The following is a 22,567-nucleotide window of genomic DNA, read 5'->3' on the forward strand; positions in this document are numbered from 1 at the left end:
GTCGGGTATCAGGCTTTTGAGAGTGTTCCATGATACCATTGACAGATACGAACCAGAATCCACCTCCATCTCACATGGTTGGTCTTCTATGGTGACTTGTACAAGTACCTTCTTCGCATCCACCATGCGCTCGAGTGTCCAAAAGTTATTGTCTGGTGTGTTTCTTCTTTTCTATTGGCTTCTTTCCACCACTTGTTTCTGCTGTCTTGGCTCCAACAGCCCCCTGTCTGTCTTTCTCTCGTTCTGGGGGGGGGGGTATTTCCTCTTCGTCTAGGGCTATAGTTATTTCTGTTTCAGCATGCCCTAGCTATGTGTCCCCGCCGTTCACAATGCCTGCAAATAGCATCGAAGAAATGACATTCAGAATGTGGGTGGTCCCCTCCACACCCGGCACAACAAAACCCTGACTTTCTTTCCCTGCGCTCCCGTCTGCCTTTCTCCGACCAAAGTTGATTTACTTCTTCTTCTTCCTCATCAGTTTTGAATAGGGATTCAATGTCCTCATGGTGTGTCGTGGTGGTGGTTTTTTGAGTCCCCTCTTGCTTCTTGTTTTGAGCTTGGTTAGTGTCTTTCGGGGTTTCCTGTGTTACTTTATTCATCTATTGCATGGTGGCTGCTGATCTTTGTGCTGCTTCTGCTGCGGTGGCTTCTTCTATTGCCTCGGTCAATGTTATTTTGGGTCTGGTCAGTAGTCGGCTCTGTAGTGTAAGGTCTCTTAATCCAAGAACCACGCGGTCCCTCATAGCCTCGTCCATGTTTAGGAATTTGCACGCTCCTCCAATGTCTCTTAGGGCTGCAACAAAATATCCGATGCTTTTGTCTTCCTTTTGGTCATGCTTGTAAAATTCGTGTCCTTGCTAAGGCATGAGACGGTTGGTGTATAATGGGCTCGTAGTAACTTGTCTAAATCCAGCCACGCCATTTTCTTTACATCGTGGGGTGACGCTAATGCCTTTGCCATTTTGAAGACTGTGGGTCCGCAGTGGGTGAGGAAAACGGCTCTCTTCCTATTGTCGGAGATTCCTTGGAGTTCGTTCCCTTCTAGGAACATGAGGAATTGGTCGATGTACGATTCCCAGTCTTCCATTGCTGGGTTGAACGGTGCGGGTGGTGAGTTGTTTCTGGCCATCTCGTCTAGCTCGGTTCTCGTTGCCACGTGCTCAACTGGTCTTCTTGTCTCAGAATCCCACCCTCGTCGCCAGTGTTAAGTTGTGGGAAAGACGACTCAAGACCAGTTAATCTTTAGTTGCTTTTAATTTTCTTCTCAGTAACTGAACAACAACGGAGCCGCGGCAGCCTCTTTTATAGCGGCTGCTTGTGGTTCTTGGCCAATGATGGCTATTCAGTTTTCCTGCCGTCGGCCAAACCAATCAGAATGGAACATTCAAACATTCAAATATATAACAGTAATTCTGGAAACAAAAAGACATCCCATTCTTCTCATCTGGTCCTTGTTACATGGATGACAACATCATGACAAACTCTGAAAGAGACAGGAAGACTCAGGTCAATCATGTTTTTGAAAGGTTCTCATCTTCTTCTCAATCAATGTCTCTGTCTCAGGGGGTCTATTTGATTCCCTCTAATCTATGGCAACAATCTGGGCGGTGGATAGTAAAAGAGGAGGGATGTATAATCATAGCTTTCTGGTAAAAATGAGGCAAGGGACAAAGATCCAAAGTATGGATGGGCCTTAGGAAGAGGGATAGTGTAATAAACCATCATAGTTGCATCAGGGGTGAGCTGCTGGGGGCTTGCAGAGGCTAGGGAGAACCCCTAGTTAAGATTCTGTGGGGCTCGGAGAGCCCCCAATAACCTCAGAAAGACAAGCAGCAAGGGAAAGCTCTTAATAGGCTTAATTGAACTTCTAGGTGTTCAACCAAGAGCATTTCACCCCTAGGAAAAATGTTGTAAGCTAGATAAACAATCCACTCAGTGCTTGCCTTTGAGAAAATCAGATAACATAGCCGCTAGCCTCCGAAGGGATTAATTCCCGAATAATAAGAATCACGTAACTCATAGAAACTCCACTAAGACTCCAAGTCCTTCTCACAGTCACTGCTATTAAGCCTGGTTTCACCCAGTCTTTTATTTAAGTATTAAATGCACTAAATAATAAACAACTTTTTGGTGTGTGTGTGTGTGTGTATATATATATATATATATGGATCTTTGGTTGTTCGGGTTTTCTCCCGCGTAAGATTCGAAGTATCTAGGCAACGTTTCGATGAAGTCTCATTCATCATCTTCAGGCTTCTGTCTCCGTCTCTGTGCTTCTCAGAGTAATGTGAGATTGCAGCTGCTTCCTCCTTTTAACTGCCAGTGGGGGTGGGACTTGATTGGGTGGGGGCTTGGCTGTGTTCTGATTGGGTGGGGGTGTGTTCTCATTGGTAGGGGGTTTGGCTGTGTTCTGATTGGTTGGGGGGTTAGCCATGTTCTGATTGGTTGGAGGCGTGTTCTGTTCAGGTGGGGGCTTGGTTGTGCTCAGGTTAGTCTTAGTTGCTGGGGGATTTGAGCTGGTGAGTTGTGATCTTGCTGTTTGGCTTCTAGTACGTGGTCCTGCTGCATCTTCATAGTGGGTGTCGGTTTGCTTCATGTATGGCTCAGAGGGGTTTGAAGTGAGTAGTGATGCAGCTGCAGTGCAGCTTCTGGTCCATGGTCGTGTCTCATTTTCTGAATGGGTGGGAGTCTGTTTTCTATATGGAAGTGTGGTGGTGGCATCTTGTGTGGCTCTCATGGGTGTGGGTCTGGTGTCCTTCTTCATGTTAGGTACTCGTCTGTTCATGAGGGCGGGTTTCCAAATGGCTGGAAGGCGGGAGGTGTCATCTCGTTTGTTCATGCTGTGTGGGCGTTTTTCTATCTCTATGGCTTCTCTGATTATTCTGCTGTTGAAGTGTTCGGTTTTGGCGATAGTTCTGGTATTTTTAAAATCAATTTCATGTCCTGTGGCTTTGAGGTGTTGGACCAGGGAAGAGGTCGTTTCTTCTTTTTGATTGAGTTCTTATGTTCTTCAATGCGTGCACTTATTCTTCTGTTAGTTTGTCCAATGTATGTGGTAGGGCAGGCAGTGCAGGGATTTCGTATACTCCTTGGTTTTCTAATTCGATTTTGTCTTTGGGGTTTCTTAGGATGGTGGATATTTTTCTGTTTGTGCAGAATGCTGTTTTGATGTTGTGTTTTTGGAGGATCTTGCTAATTTTGTCTGTAGTGCCTTTTATATATGGGAGGAGGGCTTTGCCGTTTTCTTGTTCTCTGTCTTGGATTTTGGTTGGGGTTTCTTTTTGGATTAGGTGGGTAATCTTCTTTCTTTGGAATCCATTGGCTGTAAGTACGTTGGTGAGAGTGTGTAGTTCGGTTTTTGGTGTTGTTCATCGGCTAAGCATTTTGTTCTGGAGATGAGTGTCTTGGCTACGGAATTGATCTGTGCTGGGTGGTGGTGTGAGAGTGCATGTAGATAGCGGTTAGTATGTGTTTTCTTCTGGTAGATGGTGTGTCCTAGGGAGCCATTGGATCTTTTGTATACCAAGACATCTAGGAAGGGAAGTTGATTGTTGGCTTCTGTTTCCATGGTGAATTGTATTTTGGGGTGTAGGCTGTTGAGGTATGTGAGGAAGTTGTTCAGTTTTTCTTTCCCGTGTGGCCAGATTATGAAGGTGTCATCTACGTATCTGAGCCAGAGTTTGGGTTTGTGGTCGTATTTTTCTAGAGCTTGTGTTTCAAAGTGTTCCATGTAGAGGTTTGCGATGACAGGTGAGAGGGTGATCCCATGGGTGCTCCTTCTATTTGTTTGTATTTTTGTCCATTGTAGGTGAAGTATGTATTGGATAGGCAGTGGTTGGTTAGACCTAGGATGTGCTTGGGGGTTGTATTTGTTTTGGATGGCTGTCAAGGCTTCTTTTATTGGCACTTGGGTGAAGAGGATATGACATCGAAGCTTACTAGTAGGTCGCTAGGTTGTAAGTTTTGTTTCTTTATGATCTCGATGAACTGGAATGAGTTTCTTACGTGTGAGTTGATGGATTCTGCATAGGGTTGTAGTTGTTTGGCGAGGAATTTGGCCAGGTTTTGTAGAGGTGAGCCTATGGAGCTGACTATTGGTCTGAGTGGGGTTCCTTCTTTGTGTATTTTGGGGAGACCATAAAGCTTGGGGCATCTGGATGATTTTTCTCTGGGTATGATTCCTTGCTGGATTTCTTCACTGATGGGGGAGGCTTTTATTTTGGATTTGGTAGTTTTTTCTAGGTAGGTGGTGGGGTCTGTCTTTAGGGGTTTGTATGTGGGGTCTTGGAGTAGGTTGGTTAGCTTGGTTTGGTAGTCAGATGTGTTCATAACCACTGTCGCGTTGCCCTTGTCTGCTGGTAGGAACCAATCAGAACATGGCTAACCCCCCAACCAATCAGAACACAGCCAAACCCCCTACCAATGAGAACACACCCCCACCCAATCAGAACACAGCCAAGCCCCCACCCAATCAAGTCCCACCCCCACTGGCAGTTAAAAGGAGGAAGCAGCTGCAATCTCACATTACTCTGAGAAGCACAGAGCTGGAGACAGAAGCCTGAAGATGATGAATGAGACTTCATCGAAACGTTGCCTAGATACTTCGAATCTTACGCGGGAGAAAACCCGAACAACCAAAGATCCACATACAAACACCCGAGAACCTCAGAAAATATATATATATATATATATATATATATATATATATATATATATATATATATATATATATATATATATATTAGCTAATTAGGGCAAAGAAGCGATGTCAAGTTGGCCACACTCACTCAGTCACATGACCACCCAACCATACCCACCCAGCCTGTCATTAGGTTAGAGAGCCCCTTGCTAAAAAAAATTGAAGCCCACTCCTGAGTTGCATCCTGGTCCTTGGAGAAATCACAACAGGCATTACATCCTCTCAGTGTGATAACTCTCTCATGTATGGAATGAACTATATTGTACAAGTGTTAATCTAGTTTCCTGGCACAATTCCCTCCACCCTACCAAAATTCATCTTCCCCTGGCTGTGTTTATGATAAGTCCTTAGAAGAGATGCATGTCTTGGGGATCACAATATGTTTCAGAGTTGCAGTTCTAGTTTATGTTCCATGGAAAAGATATGGCTACTAGTATACAAACAATGATAAAAAGAGGTAGTCAACCTTATCCAACTGTGAATTTTGAAATTGGCCCATATTCTCTGATAGCCAATAGTTACAAAATTGACTACAGATCATACAAAGCTTCAAAGGGAAACAAGCAGTAGCCACAATCTCTGCTTCTATTAAAGATGTAATGAGTAGCAAAGAATTCTGTTTTTTTAATGTACATTAAATGCATTGAAATGAAAGAGTTCTGGTTCAAACTTGTGCATGTCTTCACAGATAAAATTGAAAACAGGTTATTACTGTATGGCTCCTACTGGAATTTACAATTGCAATGCTATCCATTTCTGGAAACCTACAACTTTTCTAGATTATTTCTTGAATTCTTTAAACAACCCAGCCAATGTTGTCCTGTACTATTTGTGATGAACCTATTTGGCATTTTTTAAAAAATCCCCTCTGACATAGTGCTTTGTTTCTAGAAAACAGATCCTGCCTTTCAGAATGCAGTATTTAAGGGGAAAGGGTTAACAAAACATGTGCTGACTTTTCTCACCATCAAAGTCCACTTTTCCATCTCCGTTGAGATCTACATCCTGCAGGATCTCATCCAACTCCTGGGCATTGAGTTGCTCACCTAAGAGAGCAGTCACAGCCTGGCGCAGCTCTAAACTGCTGATAGCTCCATCTCCATCTGTATCAAACTTGAGAAAGAAGGAATTGCCTGAGAACTCACTGTATTTACTTCCCACTCAAACATCTCTTGCAGCACCTGCTCTTTGGAACAATTTCTCCCTGGAAGGCTTTGGACTGCCTACTCATGCTGAGATGATATTTAAACACTTGGCTCCTTTCCCAAGCTCTGGGAGAGATTCGTGGCATGCCTACTGGTGTGTAGTTTGTCTTAGCTACAGCATATTGTTCCCTATTATGTTTAGTTTAACGTTATTCTATGTATTTCTTTTTCCTATTTTAAATATTGTGTTCAATTGCATGCTATCCAGAGTCTGTCCTCAGCGGGACACCTTTATACATCTAAGTTATAAATAAACCTTCCTTTCTTATTTATTCTCCATCTAGCCTTCCCATTCTTATTTCCCTCCTCTACCTTCTCTTCTGATGCTTATTCAAACTCTCCAATCTTGCTATCTTTTTTCTCTGTACACTCCTAAATGACAGACAATTGGCATGAGGTTACATAATTGCACAAGAATAACATCAGCATGATAATTCCTTTGCAACATTAAAATTTTGTATATTTGGTAGCGAAGGGATTTAATGGCAGTGTAGTTTGCCTTCCCACAGGCCTCTCCCTCCCATTTCCTCCTCTATTTTGAAAAAAAAATCATGTTGCATAAAATGGACTTTGCTGCCATATTTTAGTAATGCAATTTCAAGGTTCTGCAGTCCTATTTGGGGTGCAGAGGAAACATGTAGCTTAAGGGCTACTGACCAAGAGAACAGCTCATACCAAGATTGTGGCTATCATAGGTGCAGAATGCCAGCATATTTAATGACTATGCCATGCAGAGGTGGTATTCAGCAGGTTCTGACCAGTTTTGGAGAACTGGTAGCGGAAATTTTGAGTAGTTCAGAGAACCAGCAAATACCACCCCTGACTGGATATTTTACAGTATCCTTCCCCTGCCATGCCCATCAAGCCATGCCCACAGGACCGGTAGTAAAATAATTTGAATCCCACCACTGATGTCATGGGATTAATAATTAATGATTGTCCTTGAAGTTTTCAAATTAACTAATAATTACTGTTTGGCCACCAATTTTTATCTCCCTTTCCTCTTTGACCTGAGTTTGGTTGAGCTCTATTCTGACAGAAATCAGACTAATTTCCTGATCACAGAAAGAAAATAAAACAATTCCTTAACCATCTGCTTTTCTTTGCCTTGGTTCATCTGATTGTCTTACATAAAGAAAACACAAGGCTTTTGGAAACTAGCCAGATCTTTGAATGAACTGGGAAGGAACTGCGAGGGAAAATAAAAATAATGCTTAAATAATGCTTAAGGGAATGAAGTCTTTGGACATGACATCATAGAAGGACTAGCCTCCTGGAAAGAAATATTTTGAAAAGTCTGGAATTATGAATGCCATTAAAGGATTGGTTTTCTGGAAAAAAAAGGACTTTCTACAGTACAGAAGCAAATGAGAGAATAAAAATGTCTTGCCTCATCTCCAGATTGGTAGATAGACAGGTATCATCTGAATATCTTATTTTTATATAATCAAGCATTTTACTGATGTAGCAAATGGCATCTGGAAAGAAACTTAGGGCCTTTTCCTATTTGCAGGTCACCAATGGTACAAACCTTTCCAGGCAACTTTTTTCCCCTACTACTTCCCCATGAAATTGCCTTCAGCTCATCAGTGAGATAGTTTTAAATTCTCCTTGGCGGTACTGGTAGTAAAGTAACATTTCCCCTTTTAAACTCAGAACATTCAATTGTGTTTGCAAGATAATCAGTTGGGTCTATCTCTCAAAACTTTCCTCCTCTCCAGGCCATTATCCATATCATAGAGAGCAAATGATAGATATTTTCTCCATTGCCAAATCCAACAATAGCTGCAGCTTATTAAGCCTTGCAATAAACTGTTAAAATAATACCATTCACTGGCCTCTTTACCAAAGCAAAGTGGACATTGGCTAGACAGATATAGCAATTCTAGGTTGATGCAGCCTCATGGATTAAAGAAGTCACATTAAACTGGTTGTCTGGATGTGTTCTATGTCTTCTGAAATGTAACCATGGCCTATCAGGAAATAGATTTTCATAGCACTGAGAAGCATCAACTTCATTTTATAAGCTAGATGACTTAGCTCCTTGCTGTTCAATAAAGCTATAATTAACTGTCCCTATCTTAAAATCCATTCCTCATTCCAAAAGCACATATAACTTTTAATTGTTCTATCTGCAAAAGATATTGGAGGTAAAGCGCTACAATGGGAGATACAGTTTTGGATCTCTATTACCTTTGTCTATGTCTATTCACTTAAAGAGTTTTCTTTAAAGAACCATAAATACATCAATCTAAATAAATCAATCAGATAAATAAATCTGGGTGTAAATCAAAAGGCACTGCAGTAATATTTTTCAATTTATTAATATTGTTTACCCAGAACAAACATTCCATTAGGGAGTGAGGAGAAGGGAAGAGGTTAAGCATTTTGCCAAATATAGTCTTCTGTTCTGTGGAGCCAGTATGAGAGAAATATATAAAGCTAAAATGAGCTAGAAAAAGACAGGCGCCATTTGCAGATAGAAAAGAAGAATATCAAACACAGAGGATACTTGTACATAGAGTAAGATTACTTCAAGACATTCAATTGATCAAAAGAGCATCTGTATTTATTCCCAATGATACCATCTTACTAGCCCCTCTAGCTGTCTGAGCCACAAGAATATTTGAGTGGTGACATTTTGTGCTAATCTAAGTGAAATGTTAGGATTCTGGACTTAGACAGAGGAGTCGTATCTCTTTTCAGATTTCCCTCCTCAGAGGAAAAAAAAAGATAAACTCTACTTCTTCACTGAGGTTAGCAGCAAATACCAACTAATTTCAGACCTCCAGTGTTTAGAAGGCAAAAGGGGGTTAGTGTGTTGGATGACATGTATTTTCTCTTGAAATAGTCCAGAATAGTCCATCCCATTCAAAGTAAGGATCCCAGATTCCATCACGTCCAGCCATTTCACATAAGTTTAGCAGGGTTAGGAAGTGGGCCCCTTCTGCCTCAGTTGCCCCCACTCTATCCTTGGTAAGATTACTCAGTAAATATCTCTGTTTTACATATTTCACATCTTGAAATAATTAAATGACCCTTGTTATTTAACTTAATTATTTTCCAGTAATAAAGTAGCAGCACAACTGTATGCTGTATTTTCTGCCTCGGGGACAAGCATATTTCTAACCAAAACCTCTATTCTTCTTCCATTTCATAAAATGATTTAGTATCAATAATTATGGAAATATTATGCATGGGTTTCAGCACAACTTTACATATCCAGTTCATGACTTTGCTATCATACCTCACGGAAGGCGATCTTCAGCTCCCTCACGCCCACCATATGAGCTGTTTCTTCAAGCAGTTTGGGGCTCATCATCTTTACAAACTCCTCAAAATCTATACGCCCTCCCACTAAGAGGAGAGATAACAAGAAAAGTTTAGTTCAATTGACGGAAGAAGCACTTTTGAATAAGGTAGGAGATGATGCTATTAGATATATAAACTACTTTTCTTCAATATATTTATTTTATTTATTAGATTTATATGAAACTAAGAGTTTCATATAAATCTAGTAAGTTGGAACAGACCAAAAGCATGTCTAATTCAGCATTCTATTTTCCCACAGTAGCTAACTTTCAGAACTCTGTAAATTTTTACCATACCTATAGAAAAAGAATGAGATTAACATGTTCTTAGATTTCCTATTCTTCAACAGTTCATAACTCATCTTCTAGCATCAGTTTCATAAAACGAAATAGAAGACAACACATGGGGTAACATGGTGATTGAAAGCATTTCAGGGAGATCAAAATTTCTTCAACTTTATTGAAATGGTTTGTGGGTAATTTAAGAAGCAATGTAATGAGCTACGAACATAATTCTGAATCTAATTTACATCCTCTAAATATCTGTTCATCCCTATGCCTAAATATTATGAAGTGTAAATATTCTGTCCATACATCACATTTCTCTGCTGGGGTGAACCACACTCGTACCCACTCCTGCTTCTCACATTCTTGCACTGACCTTAGAAGCAGGAATTTTGCAAAAAAAATATCACTTTTTTCCCTAAAAGGTATTTATGGAAATTAAACAGAGCTTTTCTAAGTCTGCCGTACAGTTTACAGAATAACTGCAACTCAAAACACTTTTGGAAGCAGCACCTAGGTATGCCAGTAGATGAGAAAGGAAAAAAATGGAAGCAGAACCGTGCGACTTTGCATACAACTGAGGAAAAAAACCAATAGCTTAGCAGCCAGAGACAAATTACATTATTCAGAGCTAAGCTGATGTTTATTCTTTTAATTAAAAATATACTAGAAAACCAATTCTGTTCTAGAAAATATCATTCTTACCAAACGTGAACTATGAAATGTCAAGTGATGCAATCCATTTTGATTTGGGATTTATTTTTGCACATTTATATGCATATGTGTAGGATGGAGCCAAAACACAGCCAGCATATATACAAAAACGATGCATATATGAATACTCAATTGATACATTGTGCATTGCAATTGGAACTTGTGAAAGAAACTGAAACTTGAAGAATTGCTGTATGTCTTTTAGAACCAGTTCTTAATTATTTTTTTCATGTCATCTGCAGCTCAAAAACCTGAGCAGTTTTCTATCAACTGCAATTAAAATTATCAATTGCAAATGAAATCAGGACTCCCGTATACGGAGACTGAAAAACTACCCGATACTGACATGGTTACCTCAGTAGCCTTGTCAGCAGCACTCCATCCTCTGATTATTATTAACCGGGAGCCTTAGAAACTGGAGAAGCACATAAATATTCAACTCACTGCGCATTTTGATGTGCTGAGAGACCTCCAGCAGCTCCATCTCTGTAGGCATGTAGCCCATGGTTCGCATGCAATCTCCCAGATCTTTGTAGCTGAGGAAGCCATCCTGATCTGTGTCAAATTCCTTGAAAGCATCTAGAAGCTCTGCCATTGCAGACATAAAGAAAAAATTCCTGCTTTGACTTTTGTTCTCCCATTGGGGACCCAGGAAAGGCCCATGGCCTTGGAAAGCAAGCACGCCCTTGGGGACTCATTCAGAGGTTGCCAGAAACTGGAGAGGCTGGCTTTAAGCCAGGGGTGTCAAACTCAAGGCCTGCGGGCCAGATGCGGCCTGTGGGGTGCTTAGATCTGGCCTATGGGGTTGCCCTTGAAACAATGAAGGACCTGCCCACTGTGCCTCTGCCAGCTAAAATGGAGCTCAGAAGGGCTACACATGGCCCTCCCAGGCTCCCTTTTCAGCTGCAACTGCCTCCTGCAGCCCTCTGCCAGCGAAAATGGAGCTTGTGTGTGGCCCACCCGAGCTCCATTTTTGCCGGCAGAGGGCTTCAGGAGGTCATCGCAGCCGAAAATGGAAACTTGGGAGCCCATTTTTGTTGGCTGAACGCTCGGGCCACCACAGGCACCCCCGACACGAGTGACATCAAGCTCGCCACACTCACCTTGGCCACGTTCCCCACCCCCCGAGGTCAAACACAACCCTGATGTGGTTTGACACCCCTGCTTTAAGCTAAGAAGCACAAGTAATCTCTGTAGAGCTGTACTGTCTAGACAGCAATCACTTTGACAAATAAAATTGCCATGTTGGCTAATTTGGAACCATCATGACCATTTACAGTTTTGCAGCGGAGACAGTTTATTACCTTAATAAACGCCTATACATAAAGAATTATTATTATCACTAATTTTCCTTTCTGTACTTTCTTTTCTTCTAATATAAATTTTTACAATCTTTCCTCCTTAAACAACAAAACAGAAAAAAAATCCAAAAGGCAAGCAAACATGCTATTAGGGTAATATTTATTGATAGGCAGGTAGTCCTCAACTTACAATCATTCATTTAGTGACCATTCAAAGTTGCCATGTCAGTGAAAAAAAGTGATTTATGACTGGTTTTCACACTTATGACTGTTGCAGCATCCCCATGGTCACCTGATCAAAGTGTGATCACACTTGGCAACTGGCATGTATTTATGACAGTTGCAGTGTCCTGGAGTCATGTGATCATCACCTTTTGCAACCTTTTGTTTTTGGCTTCTGACAAGCAGTCAAAAGGGGAAGCCAGATTCACTTAACAACTGCATAATTCACTTAACAGCCGCAATAGTTTGTGTTATGTCTGTGGAACTGGTTGGAGTTCCCAACCAGGTCCGCTGTTTGAGCGGGAGCACCAGCAGCTCCCATTGGTTGGCTCCGTTTGACAGCCGGCTATATAAGCCGGCAGTCGAGCAGAGCCAGCCCGTTGTCGCCCGCTGGTCTGCGAGTTAGCTAGCAGACGCGACAACCCTTTATTCATTGCAATAAAGCCAGTTACTTGTACGCTCTGGTCTCATGCCTCGTCCTTACCATCGCTCTACAACAGTTTGCTTAATAACTGTGCCCAAAACAGGTTGTAAAATGGAGCACAACCCACTTAACAAGGGCCTTGCTTAGAAAAGAAATTTTGGGCTCAATTGTGGTCATTAGTTGAGCACTACTTGTAAACAATTTCATAATTTTTTAAAATTTGGATTCCCACCCCTCCCGGCTACACATCTGGAAACTTCTTGCTGATTTATACATTTTTCCTACCTGATGGCAATTCATAAATAGCCAGAATAAATGACAATGGCTAAACTGGGTCTGTGTCATATTTTTACTTGCTCATCCTCCATCAAGAACTGCTCACCCTCCATTGGTCACTCCCTTTCTTTAAAAAATGCCCGTGGTACTGACTTAACAAACTATTTTTTGATTAAATCACAAACTAGAATATACTTTGATCTGATGAAACTATTTGAAATTCTAAATAATCAAATCAAATTAATTAAATTACATTATCATTTAAGTCTTCTCAAAAATGGACACTGAAATACCCACTATGGAAATGGAGACTAGGAACTGGGTAAATCAGTAAAAGTACTTTTTAATGATCAGCAGTAAAAAAGTGAGGACTGCATCTCCCCCTCATGGCCAAATTCCAAAGTCCCCCCCCCCGCTTGTGTTTCCTAAACATTGCCAACTCACCATCCAGTTCCAATGGGGAAAGCTCTCTCTCCTAGCAAAAAGAAGAAGGAAAAAGGGAGGAGGAGGAGGAGGAGGAGGAGGGAGAGAAAAAATGGGAAAAAATGTATTATATATATATATAAATATCATCTTTCCTTCAAAAACTAAATGTAACAACACATCCCACTTTACCACCTGAAAACCAGAAGTGAGGCGTATAGGGAATGTATAAAAGAAGGGAGGGAAAATTCATAAGTAACATTTATTATAGTTTCAGCTATATAAAGTTAAGATCTAACTTGCTGAAGAAGCTTTACTGGAGTTTCTTTACCAGCAAAAAAGAATTTTCCATGAGACACATTGTCCCTGAAAAAGCCTCCTTTGTGCCTATGGAAAGATTGGAGGTGTTCAAATCCCATCAGGATGCCAGGATCTCCGGGTCTGAAGCTGATTTGGTTAATCCTTCTCACTGCAGGAAAATCTCAAAAAATTCTACAAAGCTGGAAACGCATATTAAAAAAAAGGGGGGGGGAGGGGGGCAGACATTTTTGCTGTCTCTGGAATTTGCACCATTACAAAAAAGGACTATCTTTGTAACGTTTAATATAATTTGCATAAGATGAAAAACAAGTCCCAAGTGAGCAGAAGTTTTCAGAAAGCACAAATTGAAGAAAACACGTCTAAAATAGCTTTGGATTGGTAACACAGTACAAAATTATGTTTTTCGCAGGATCCAGGAAGAGATGATCCAGCTTTTATTTTTTAGTAGCTGTTAATAGCAATTTTATCTTTTAAAGATAAAGGGACATCATGAGGAAAATACTCAGAACTAGGCTACTGAAAAACAAGAGGGATTTTCAACATGTGCAGAAAGTTCCAAAATTTACTGAATTTCAAGACTCATTAGACAAGCCCTCCCCCTCCCCAACAAAGACTATTCAGGCACTGGGAGGATTATTTTTAAAAAACAAGAAGAAAAAGATATATACAAAATTCAGTTATGGCCATTGTTTTACTATTAAAATCATATTTCCCTCACAAGTGTTCTCAAAAGTCCCAACTCTGATTGACACGGGGGAAAGCTTGGATAAAGAGTTGAGGACATTAAAATACCCCCCCTCCCAAATTTTTATTTTATTTATTTATTTGATTTGTCAATCGCTTACAAAATAATAGATATAAGTATAAACATGAGTAAGGATACAGAAAATAGGTACGATTAAATGGGACAATAGGACAGGGACAGGAGGTATGATGATGCACATATATGCACTTATGCCTACATACTTCCCCCCCAGGGAGAAATCCTTTCCCAAATTAATCTGCTGAAAATTGGATTAAATGGATTGGAGATTAAGTTCACTTCTGCAGGTTTTCATTTAGGCATGCTGTATCTGGGTCCTCACAACCACTAGAACTAGATGGTCCCAAAGAAATACAGCAAACTATAAGTCTGGGTTGCCATCTAGTGGTTGCTCATACCTTGGTAGCCCAGAGGTACGCCTACATTTCCAGGTGAACAGAAGGAGGCTCCACATAAAGATTTTTACTCATAACAGACTTCATCCTCCCCTGAAGTAGACACTGATGAAATAATTCCAAATAAAAGGACATCTTGGAAATCACTAGACTGCATTTCCCCATTTCTTCTCTACCTGTTGGTCAAGCTAATGCAGTTTTCTGGCCTCCTAACAAGGTAGCAGGTATGGGCTGTCTTTATTAGCAGTGGAGGGTGGATCGTCTGTGTTCAATAGAACATGCCTCCTTTCCCTGCATATTTTCTGCCTGTTCTGGCTGGTTGCTGGAGCTCTGTGATTACTTGTTGGCTGTTTACTGAAGCTTTGCCTATACAGTATTATCATTCACCAATCAGTTGCTGATTAGTATGGAACAGAAGAGGAAGTAAAGTTGGGGAGTATTAGTGGGTAACCATATTGTAATTTTAAACATTAATTAAAATGTAAATTACCTTAAATCGCTCATAGGAGTTGTGAATATGCATGCATGTATAGGTGGTGGCCCAACTCCATTCTTCTCTAATATCTTACTCAGCATGCACTCTGGTTAATTAGCTATATGGCCTTATTATTACAATGGCAGAATTGCCAGGGTAGATAATGATCATCTGACCTCAAAGTTGCTGTAGATAAAATGTATCCCAATATTGCCCAGTTTGGTTGGCAGTTGCTCTCTAGGGCCCCATTAGGCAGATCATTCACATCACCATTCCTGAACCTAGGGTCTGCATCTGCATGCAAATTGAGGCTTTGTCACGGACCTTCAGTTCCTCCTTGAGGCATCCCATGCGCCCCCCACACCCCACCCCAGTACTACTGCCTGCTGGCTTAAAAAATTGCTTTGCAGGAAATGTACTAATTTCTCAGCAGCAAGAGACCGCTTTGAAAAATGAAAAGGCTAAGTATTTCAAATCCAGTGAAAGCTTCCTTAGTTACAAAAAAAACCCACGTTCTTGCAAATTACCACTGCTGAAAGTGCAAGTCAAATTCCATTGAAGTAATTATCCATCCCCTCTTCTTGACTTGCCTTGCCTTCTAGGTATATTTTTTGTCCACGGGAATGCAGTTGTGGGAAGTTTTATATCAAAAATATTTTATTCCTTATACTGTCTCCATCTTCCCTCAAACATTAAGAGAACCCACAATGGGCTGAGAATTGGTGTCTCCTCTAGATAATTGGCAGTCAAGCTGAAAGTAAGTTAATCAAGTAAAAATAGCAAAGTGTGGGGAATCTTTTACTCAAACTTCCTTAAATCCTCAAATAAATTACTGGGACCTAATCCACATATTAAAGTCTGTAAACACAAATAGATTTAATTAAAATTGTCTCCCAGCGGAACTGGATGTTCACAAGAATAAATATCATAAATAACATGTAGCTACACACATTTATGCCCCTCAAGTGTCACCCTAGAATCTACACGTATACACTTCCACATCTAAAATAAGCTCCCCTATAAAAACGAGTCTCTCTTTCTCTACTCCATTTTCTCTGCAGCTGCCCCCAGAACAAACCTCTTTGCTTTGGGGGAGAACTGAACCTCCTTTTGCTTAAACTATTTTCTTACCAGGGTTGAAGCTAAGGCGAAACCAACCCAGCAGGCTGGTAGCAAAAACTAGCAGTGTCTTAACAAATAAGCTAACACTCGCAATATTAGGAATCCATTTAGATTTAACTAACATTTACTTCTGGCATTGACATTTCTTAACTCACTCCTCAAGAGACAAATCTGTTGCAACTCCTGTTTTAATGTTACTTTTGAATTATAGCATCAGTTTAGAGATGAAAGTAATTCTTCCTTCAGGAACTTAACTATTTCCAAGTTCTCCATATTTATTTTTCATTTGTTTCCTTTAGGCCATAAGGGGCTCCAGTTGGAAAATACAGGTTTTTTTGAATTCTTTTTTAAAATGGTTTTTATTGAAAATTTCCAGTAGAATTAAAAACAATACAAATGTTGAATTAAAGAATAAAGTAACAAGTAGTAATAATAAAAAATGAAAAGATTCTAAAGTAGCTTCCAATCTTCTTGACAGCAGTTATAGATAACATTTATATTTTAATAACATTTATATTTAATATTTTAATCTCTGAGTCCAAGTTTATATCATATATTAATGTATTTGAACCCAGACATTTCTGGCTTTTTACCAGTGTATCAGGCGTGATAAAATGACTTTTCATGTTGTCCATATTTCCATCAACATAAATTTGAAGTACCTATATACATTATGGATGATTTTTCTGGAACTATACGCCAACAGTACATCATTTTACATTTTTTCCCTTGAGTCTGAGTGTATGTGCGTGTGTGTCTGTTTAGTGGTTATTTTGACAAACTTCAAACATTCCTAATTTCTTAGGTCTAGGTAAAGCCATTCTAGCTACTAAGGACTCATCATCAAAACATGAGATCTGCTGTTGAAGAGAGGAAATAATGCTGCTTGCCCTCTCTGTTGCTGTCCCTCTATATCTCTAGCACCAGAGTAATAGCTAGAGCAGGGGTCTTCAAACTTGACAGCTTTAAGACTTGCGGACTTCAACTCCCAGAATCCCTCTTCCAGTCATGTTAGCTTAGGAATTCTGGGAGTTGACGTCCACAAGTCTTAAACTTGCCAAGTTTGAAGACCCTTGATTAGGGGGTCTCACATGGCTTGCATATTAAACATTTTGCTGGAAACATCAGTCTTGGATGCCAAGGCACTTCAATATATTTTCCCAGGGTTCTAGTGGCATTAGTGGTGAGGACAGTGAGATGACACCCCCACCCACCTGCCATTCTCTGCCACCTCCACCAGAAACCCATGGTTGTTTTAAATCTCAGTAGGCTAAATGGATAGCTAAGGAATAACTTAGTAAATACAGATGAGGAGACTTCAATGAAATGCTTTTACTTGGTCTTGGATCGTTTAAATTTACTTCATACTCCTCCCTCCAATTTTACTACATATGTAAGAAGAGGAAGACTGGCAACCAGGACCTTCTCAACCCCAGAAGCTAAGAGAAAGCCTATCTGCCTAACTCCACCTCTATATCATCATCCTGACATCTTCCATCTTTAGCGGAGAATGGCATGGCTGAAAGTGAAGAAGTGGAAGAAGGAGTGGGAAGGCATCATGGAAGTGAAACCTTCTCTCCTTCTTCCATCAGACTGTGCTCCATAGTGACTTCAGCAGCAACAGAGGAGGAACAACATCAAGGCAATAAGGATAAAGAGGTAATAAATCAGTGGGTAACGGGTATGGCTGGGTGAAACAGGACCTGTGTCTAAAAACTGTTGACAGGTCAGGAATGTAGAGGGCCAGTTTGACAAGTGGCTTGACCGGCTGTTCCAAGTATTACCTGCCTATGTTTACCCAGCCCTGCCTCATTGCATGTTAAGTTAGAGTCATTAGTGTTGTTTTTCCTGCCAGCAGAGAATGCTTGGTAAGAAGAACAAAGATGAGAGACTCCAGCAATTCCTCTCCTTCAGTTGTCCTGCAATACAAACTGCAAGGAGAGCCCGTTTCTGGCCTTCTTCCTGTAACAGAATAAAGATTAAGCCAACATGCTTTTCTTGCCAGCCCATGGACTGAAGAACGACCCTCTCTAAGGAAACCAGAGAGCTTGTCCTTTGCTGGCATTTTTCCAGCTGTTGAAGAGGGACGGATGAATTAAACCTTGCAGAGACTCGAGTCATCCATTTTGCCACTTATACACACTGATGTCCCACCCAACAGGCCCTTGACCTTCCTATTTGGGGCATGCCGCCTCCCACGGAGCCTGGTGGGGTCTTCAGAAAGTTACATGCTCCTGATCTGCAGCCACTCACTCACCTTGCCGAAAACTTTGTTGAGGAATGGGGAATAGGCTTTGGTGTCAGCTGTATGAGGGTCATCTTGATGCTTCTTGCTGTGCTTGGTATGAGGGCCCAACTGTGAGCTTTGCTGAGAGGCAGGGCTTTCAGTTTTGCTCTCCTGGGACTCACTGTCATGCCTGGCAGGCTGCTTTCCTTCCTCCACTTTGCCCTCGGCTAGGCCCTCTGTCTCCACTGGCTTCTTGTGTAGCATGGGACAGGTGCGTCTCTCTGAGATAGGCAACTCTGTATGAAGTCTCTGAGCATGAAAGCCAAGGTAATCCTCTTAGATTTCACCCCCAGGAAGGAGCAGAGAGAAAGCTAATAAGAGGGGATTATTATGGCAATTTCAGGGCAGGCTTTAAAGCTGTTCTGGCTATAGGTCAGTGATGGCAAACTTTTTCGGCACTGAGTGCCCAAACCAGAACATGCATGCATGTGTGTGCACCTGTGTGCGTTAGAGTGCCGGAAACCTGAAGACCAGCTGGCGGGTGCATGTGTGCCTCTGTTTTGGCAGTTTGGGGGACTGTTTTCCAGCCATTTTTCAGGCCATTTAGACTATTTTCAGGCCATTTTTGGGATGTTTTCAGGCCATTTTGGGCTGTTTTCTGGGCCATTTTCAGGCTGTTTTCAGGCTGTTTTCCAGCTGTTTCTTGGCCATTTTGGGGTCATTTTCTGGGCCATTTTCTGGGCTATTTTCAGGCCATTTTTCAGGCCACTTTGGGGGCCATTTTCTGAGTCACTTTTCAGGCTGTTTTCCAGACTGTTTTTCAGGTCATTTGGGGGGCCATTTTCAGGCTGTTTTTCAGCACTCCAGTGTCCATGGAGACCAGCTGGTGATGGCGCGTGTGCCCACAGAGAGGGCTCTGTATGCCATCTCTGGCACGCATGCCATAAATTTGCCACCGTGGCTATAGCTTCTTCCAGAATTAGAAGGGAAGAGTTCTAGAGTTCCCATGTGGGAGGGGCCCTAGGCAGTGAGCCTGTCTGCTAAAGTATACTCCATTTGAGGAAAACATGTTTAACCCCGTCATATTGTTGAGGAAAAATACAGAGCAACACCAGTACAGGGTTGGGACCTATGCCTGGAGAATCTTTTTGTTTGTTTGTTTCAGACAACCACTTTTCCTTGGAACTAGCTACCAGAGGTCCAATAGTAACTGTGGTCAGGATAATCATTTCAATTTCTTTATTCCTGCTCTTTGTAACTGCTCATCCTTCCTTGATAATTGTCAATAAGATTACAACCAGAATTTTCCTGAAAATAACTCACTTTCTTGGAGGGAACTCTAGATAGTCTCATTAAAAGTGATACCTTTCTACCACTTTTGAGTTTATCTATGATTCTCCATCACTGAAAATATAGCATTGGATGTATCTTTAAAAGAGGGGTGTTCATGTTTTTTTAGGCTGAAACTGCATTCATTAAACATAATCATTAAGGGCTGAATGTTGAGTTAGACAGAGCCCTGAACTGATAGTGCTGGAGCCAAAATTTAATGGGGAATACCCATTCTCTCTTCTCCCATTCTTCAACAGCAAGCTACAGAAAGAAGCAGAAATCTAACATTTGACACGAGATCTAATCTTATATTTTAAACTTAGCAATTCTTGGCTTATCTTAAAAACCTAACAAGGTTGGATCTGTGTAGCACTTGGACAAGAGACCCCTTGAAGGTCTGAGACTTATAGCCTAGTCTGTATACTAAGAGGCTTTGTCTGGAGTACAAAGGGGTACTGGAAAAATGACTTCTATGTGGTTGCCAATAAAATTAAATGATTGTGTGCATGATGTTACTAACCATGACTCAAGGCAGAGTTTAATTTGAGTGACTTTTTACTTAGAGAAATAATGTAAAATGGTTTGATAATGTTTTTAGTACAAACCATGTTGCTTCCCCTCCTCCCTATGCCTATTCTGTGTACAGGAATACCTACTTTGGGTGCTTTTCCTTGGAATGGGATAACTCGCCACAGCCAACTTTCCACAGTCAACTCGCCATGGCCAATTTGCCACGGCCAACCATCAGCCAATGCATCAGCCAACTCATCAAGGGACAACTCACCATAGCCAACTCATCAAGAGCCAACTCGCTATAGGACAATTCAATAATTCAATTTAATTATTTAAAATAATTTAATTATTTTTAATTTTTTGTCATGCACATTTCATTTTGTCCCTTCTTTGGCATCCTTTAATGATTCTATTCCACTATTTCTTCAATATTTGTGTAACTCTTGTCCCGTGGTGAGTTGAACCATGACAAGTTGGCCGTGATGAGTTGTTCAAATTGGTCATGGTGTTCGTGGAGATTTGACCATGGTGAGTTGGCTGTGGCAAGTTGCTGTAGACCACTTTTCCTACCTCAGGTTTCACAGCTACCTAATCCATCCACCATTCTCTGAAGCCATCTCTTCTCGAGACTCCCCCACATTCCTAATGACTCCAACCTCCCACATCCCAGCCATGAAACATTGTTTTCCCATTGATTTTTCCATATCTCAAGTCACCCTGAGCTGTTTTTCATGGTTCTGGTTCCCCAGTCTCCTTTTGGATTGGGAAAGCAGTTGTTTCATCCACCTGTTTGGTAAAGAAATAAATCTGCAGTATGTTTTTTACTTGGCAGGGGGCACTACATCACTGAGCTCTGGGCAGCTGGGTTGTTTGACTTATTTTTGTCATTTGTAATGGCTATATAAATGTTTATTCGATTCCAAGCAGATGCACTGGAGGACATGGGAATGCATAGATAGCATCTGTCTGCAACTCCTTAAAGCAACTGATTCTTTTGCTAGGTTCACGTGACAGCTGCATATGGCAACCCCACACAGTTGCAAACAGATGCTACGATGCCTGCTTTTAAAAACTTTTTCAGAATCTATTCCTAACCTATTAAAAATTTTTTTAAAGAAGTAAAATATTCTTGTAGAGCCAGTTTGGTTCTATCATGGTCCTGCCATGGTTAAGGCATCAGGCTACTAACCAGGAGACTGTGAGTTCTTGTCCCAACTTAGGCACAAAACCAGCAGGTAATCTTTGGCTCTTTCTCAGCGTTAGGAAGCAGGCAATGGTAAACCACTTCCAAAACAACCCTTGCATAGAAAACTGCAGGGACTAGTCCAGGCAGTCACTTGATGTCAAAAACTGACTTGAAGGCACAAACAAAAATATTTACTAAAGAACAGATTACAAAAATGATACAATGATAAGTAAAAATAATATTTAAAGAATTAGTATTGTAAAATGGCCTTGCCCATTTTCAGGATGGTTTACAAAATATCACAGAAAGGTCCACATAGCCCATAGAAGTTACTAACTCCCTGCAATCCAGGATGGCTTAAAATTAGCTATAGATCAGAGGTCGCCAACCTTTTGGACCTCAGGGACCACCAAACTCATAATTTTAGATCCCAGGGACATGGACGTTCTGTAGGCGTGGCCTAATTTGTGGGTGTGGCTTGGTGGTCATGTGACTGGCTGGGCATGGCTTGTATCTAAATATTATAAATATTTATATAAATATTGATTTTTTTAATAAAAAAGAGAAACTTTTACCAAAAATCAGGCAAAGCGGGCAGACTGAGTTGCTCACAGAATCATTCAATGATCTATCTATCTGCCATCAGATAGCTCAGTCTCTCAAATTTGCTTGCCATGAATGCACTGAATTTGCTTACAAGCAAACCTTCAATCCTAAGGGAGGTTCAGCTATGCTGAGCCGAAAATCTAAAGACTAGCTAGAAAGCAAGAAATCCAACCATTTTGTACTTCCTAGCTAATCTAAATCTCCCGGCACAGCAGAACAGATGATGGTCGGAAAAAGGAAAAATAGCAATTTAGCAGGCAAGTTTACCAGGTAAGGAGTAAGTGGGTGGGGAGGGTTCCCACGGGCCATGGGTGGCGCAGCCTTGTGTTTCTGCGCATCCTGGATTAATTGCTTTGTGGGGATGCTCTGGGGGTGAAATTTTTCTGTGGCCCACCAAAATTTTCTTGCGGCCGACACCGGTTGGCGACTGATGCTATAGATCATGCTGGACTTCCTTGTTTTAAGGTAATCTTATCCAATTGGAGATTCTGAGGGAAAACACTTTTAGTTTCACTGATATGGTGATACTCAAATTTTCAATTACATCCACCTCAAAGTTCAGTTAAATTGATTGCTTTATAATTAGATCAACAAAGTCATCACCAGTTGCACAAAGATACAGTAATTAAAATGAAAAAAAAGTGATACTACTTGAAGATAAAGAATATATTTGAAACATTTATTGTGTGTTATATTTGCTTTTTATATCTTACATTTTGCAATTTTCTGCCCAATGTATGTTTCCTGGTTAAACTGAAAACAGATGG

General features: G+C 40.9%; 1 protein-coding gene across 1 annotated transcript; it reads right to left on the reverse strand.

Moving 5' to 3' along the window:
• Positions 1-1,235: 1,235 nt before the first annotated feature.
• Positions 1,236-18,483, reverse strand: CABP4 (calcium binding protein 4). The gene is made up of 6 exons (XM_026707978.2): positions 18,194-18,483; positions 12,882-12,912; positions 10,659-10,802; positions 9,152-9,261; positions 5,665-5,812; positions 1,236-1,483 (listed from the first exon to the last, which is right to left on the reverse strand). Exons 1-6 carry the CDS (start codon positions 18,425-18,427, stop codon positions 1,455-1,457), a joined length of 696 nt encoding a protein of 231 aa, XP_026563763.2. The 5' UTR covers positions 18,428-18,483; the 3' UTR covers positions 1,236-1,454.
• Positions 18,484-22,567: the final 4,084 nt, after the last annotated feature.

The sequence above is a fragment of the Pseudonaja textilis genome, chromosome 1 (genome assembly GCF_049901715.1).
Source record: "Pseudonaja textilis isolate UNSWEBS1 chromosome 1, rPseTex1.2, whole genome shotgun sequence".
Taxonomy (NCBI): domain Eukaryota; kingdom Metazoa; phylum Chordata; class Lepidosauria; order Squamata; family Elapidae; genus Pseudonaja; species Pseudonaja textilis.

Coding starts and splice junctions, on each gene's coding strand:
- CABP4 (XM_026707978.2), bottom strand. CDS start 18,427: ATGCTACACAAGAAGCCAGTGGAGACAGAGGGCCTAGCCGAGGGCAAA. Junction 10,803..12,881: donor TTCCCCATTGGAACTGGATG/GTGAGTTGGCAA, acceptor CTGCAATGGCAG/AGCTTCTAGATGCTTTCAAG. Junction 9,262..10,658: donor TCAGCACATCAAAATGCGCA/GTGAGTTGAATA, acceptor CTCTCCTCTTAG/TGGGAGGGCGTATAGATTTT.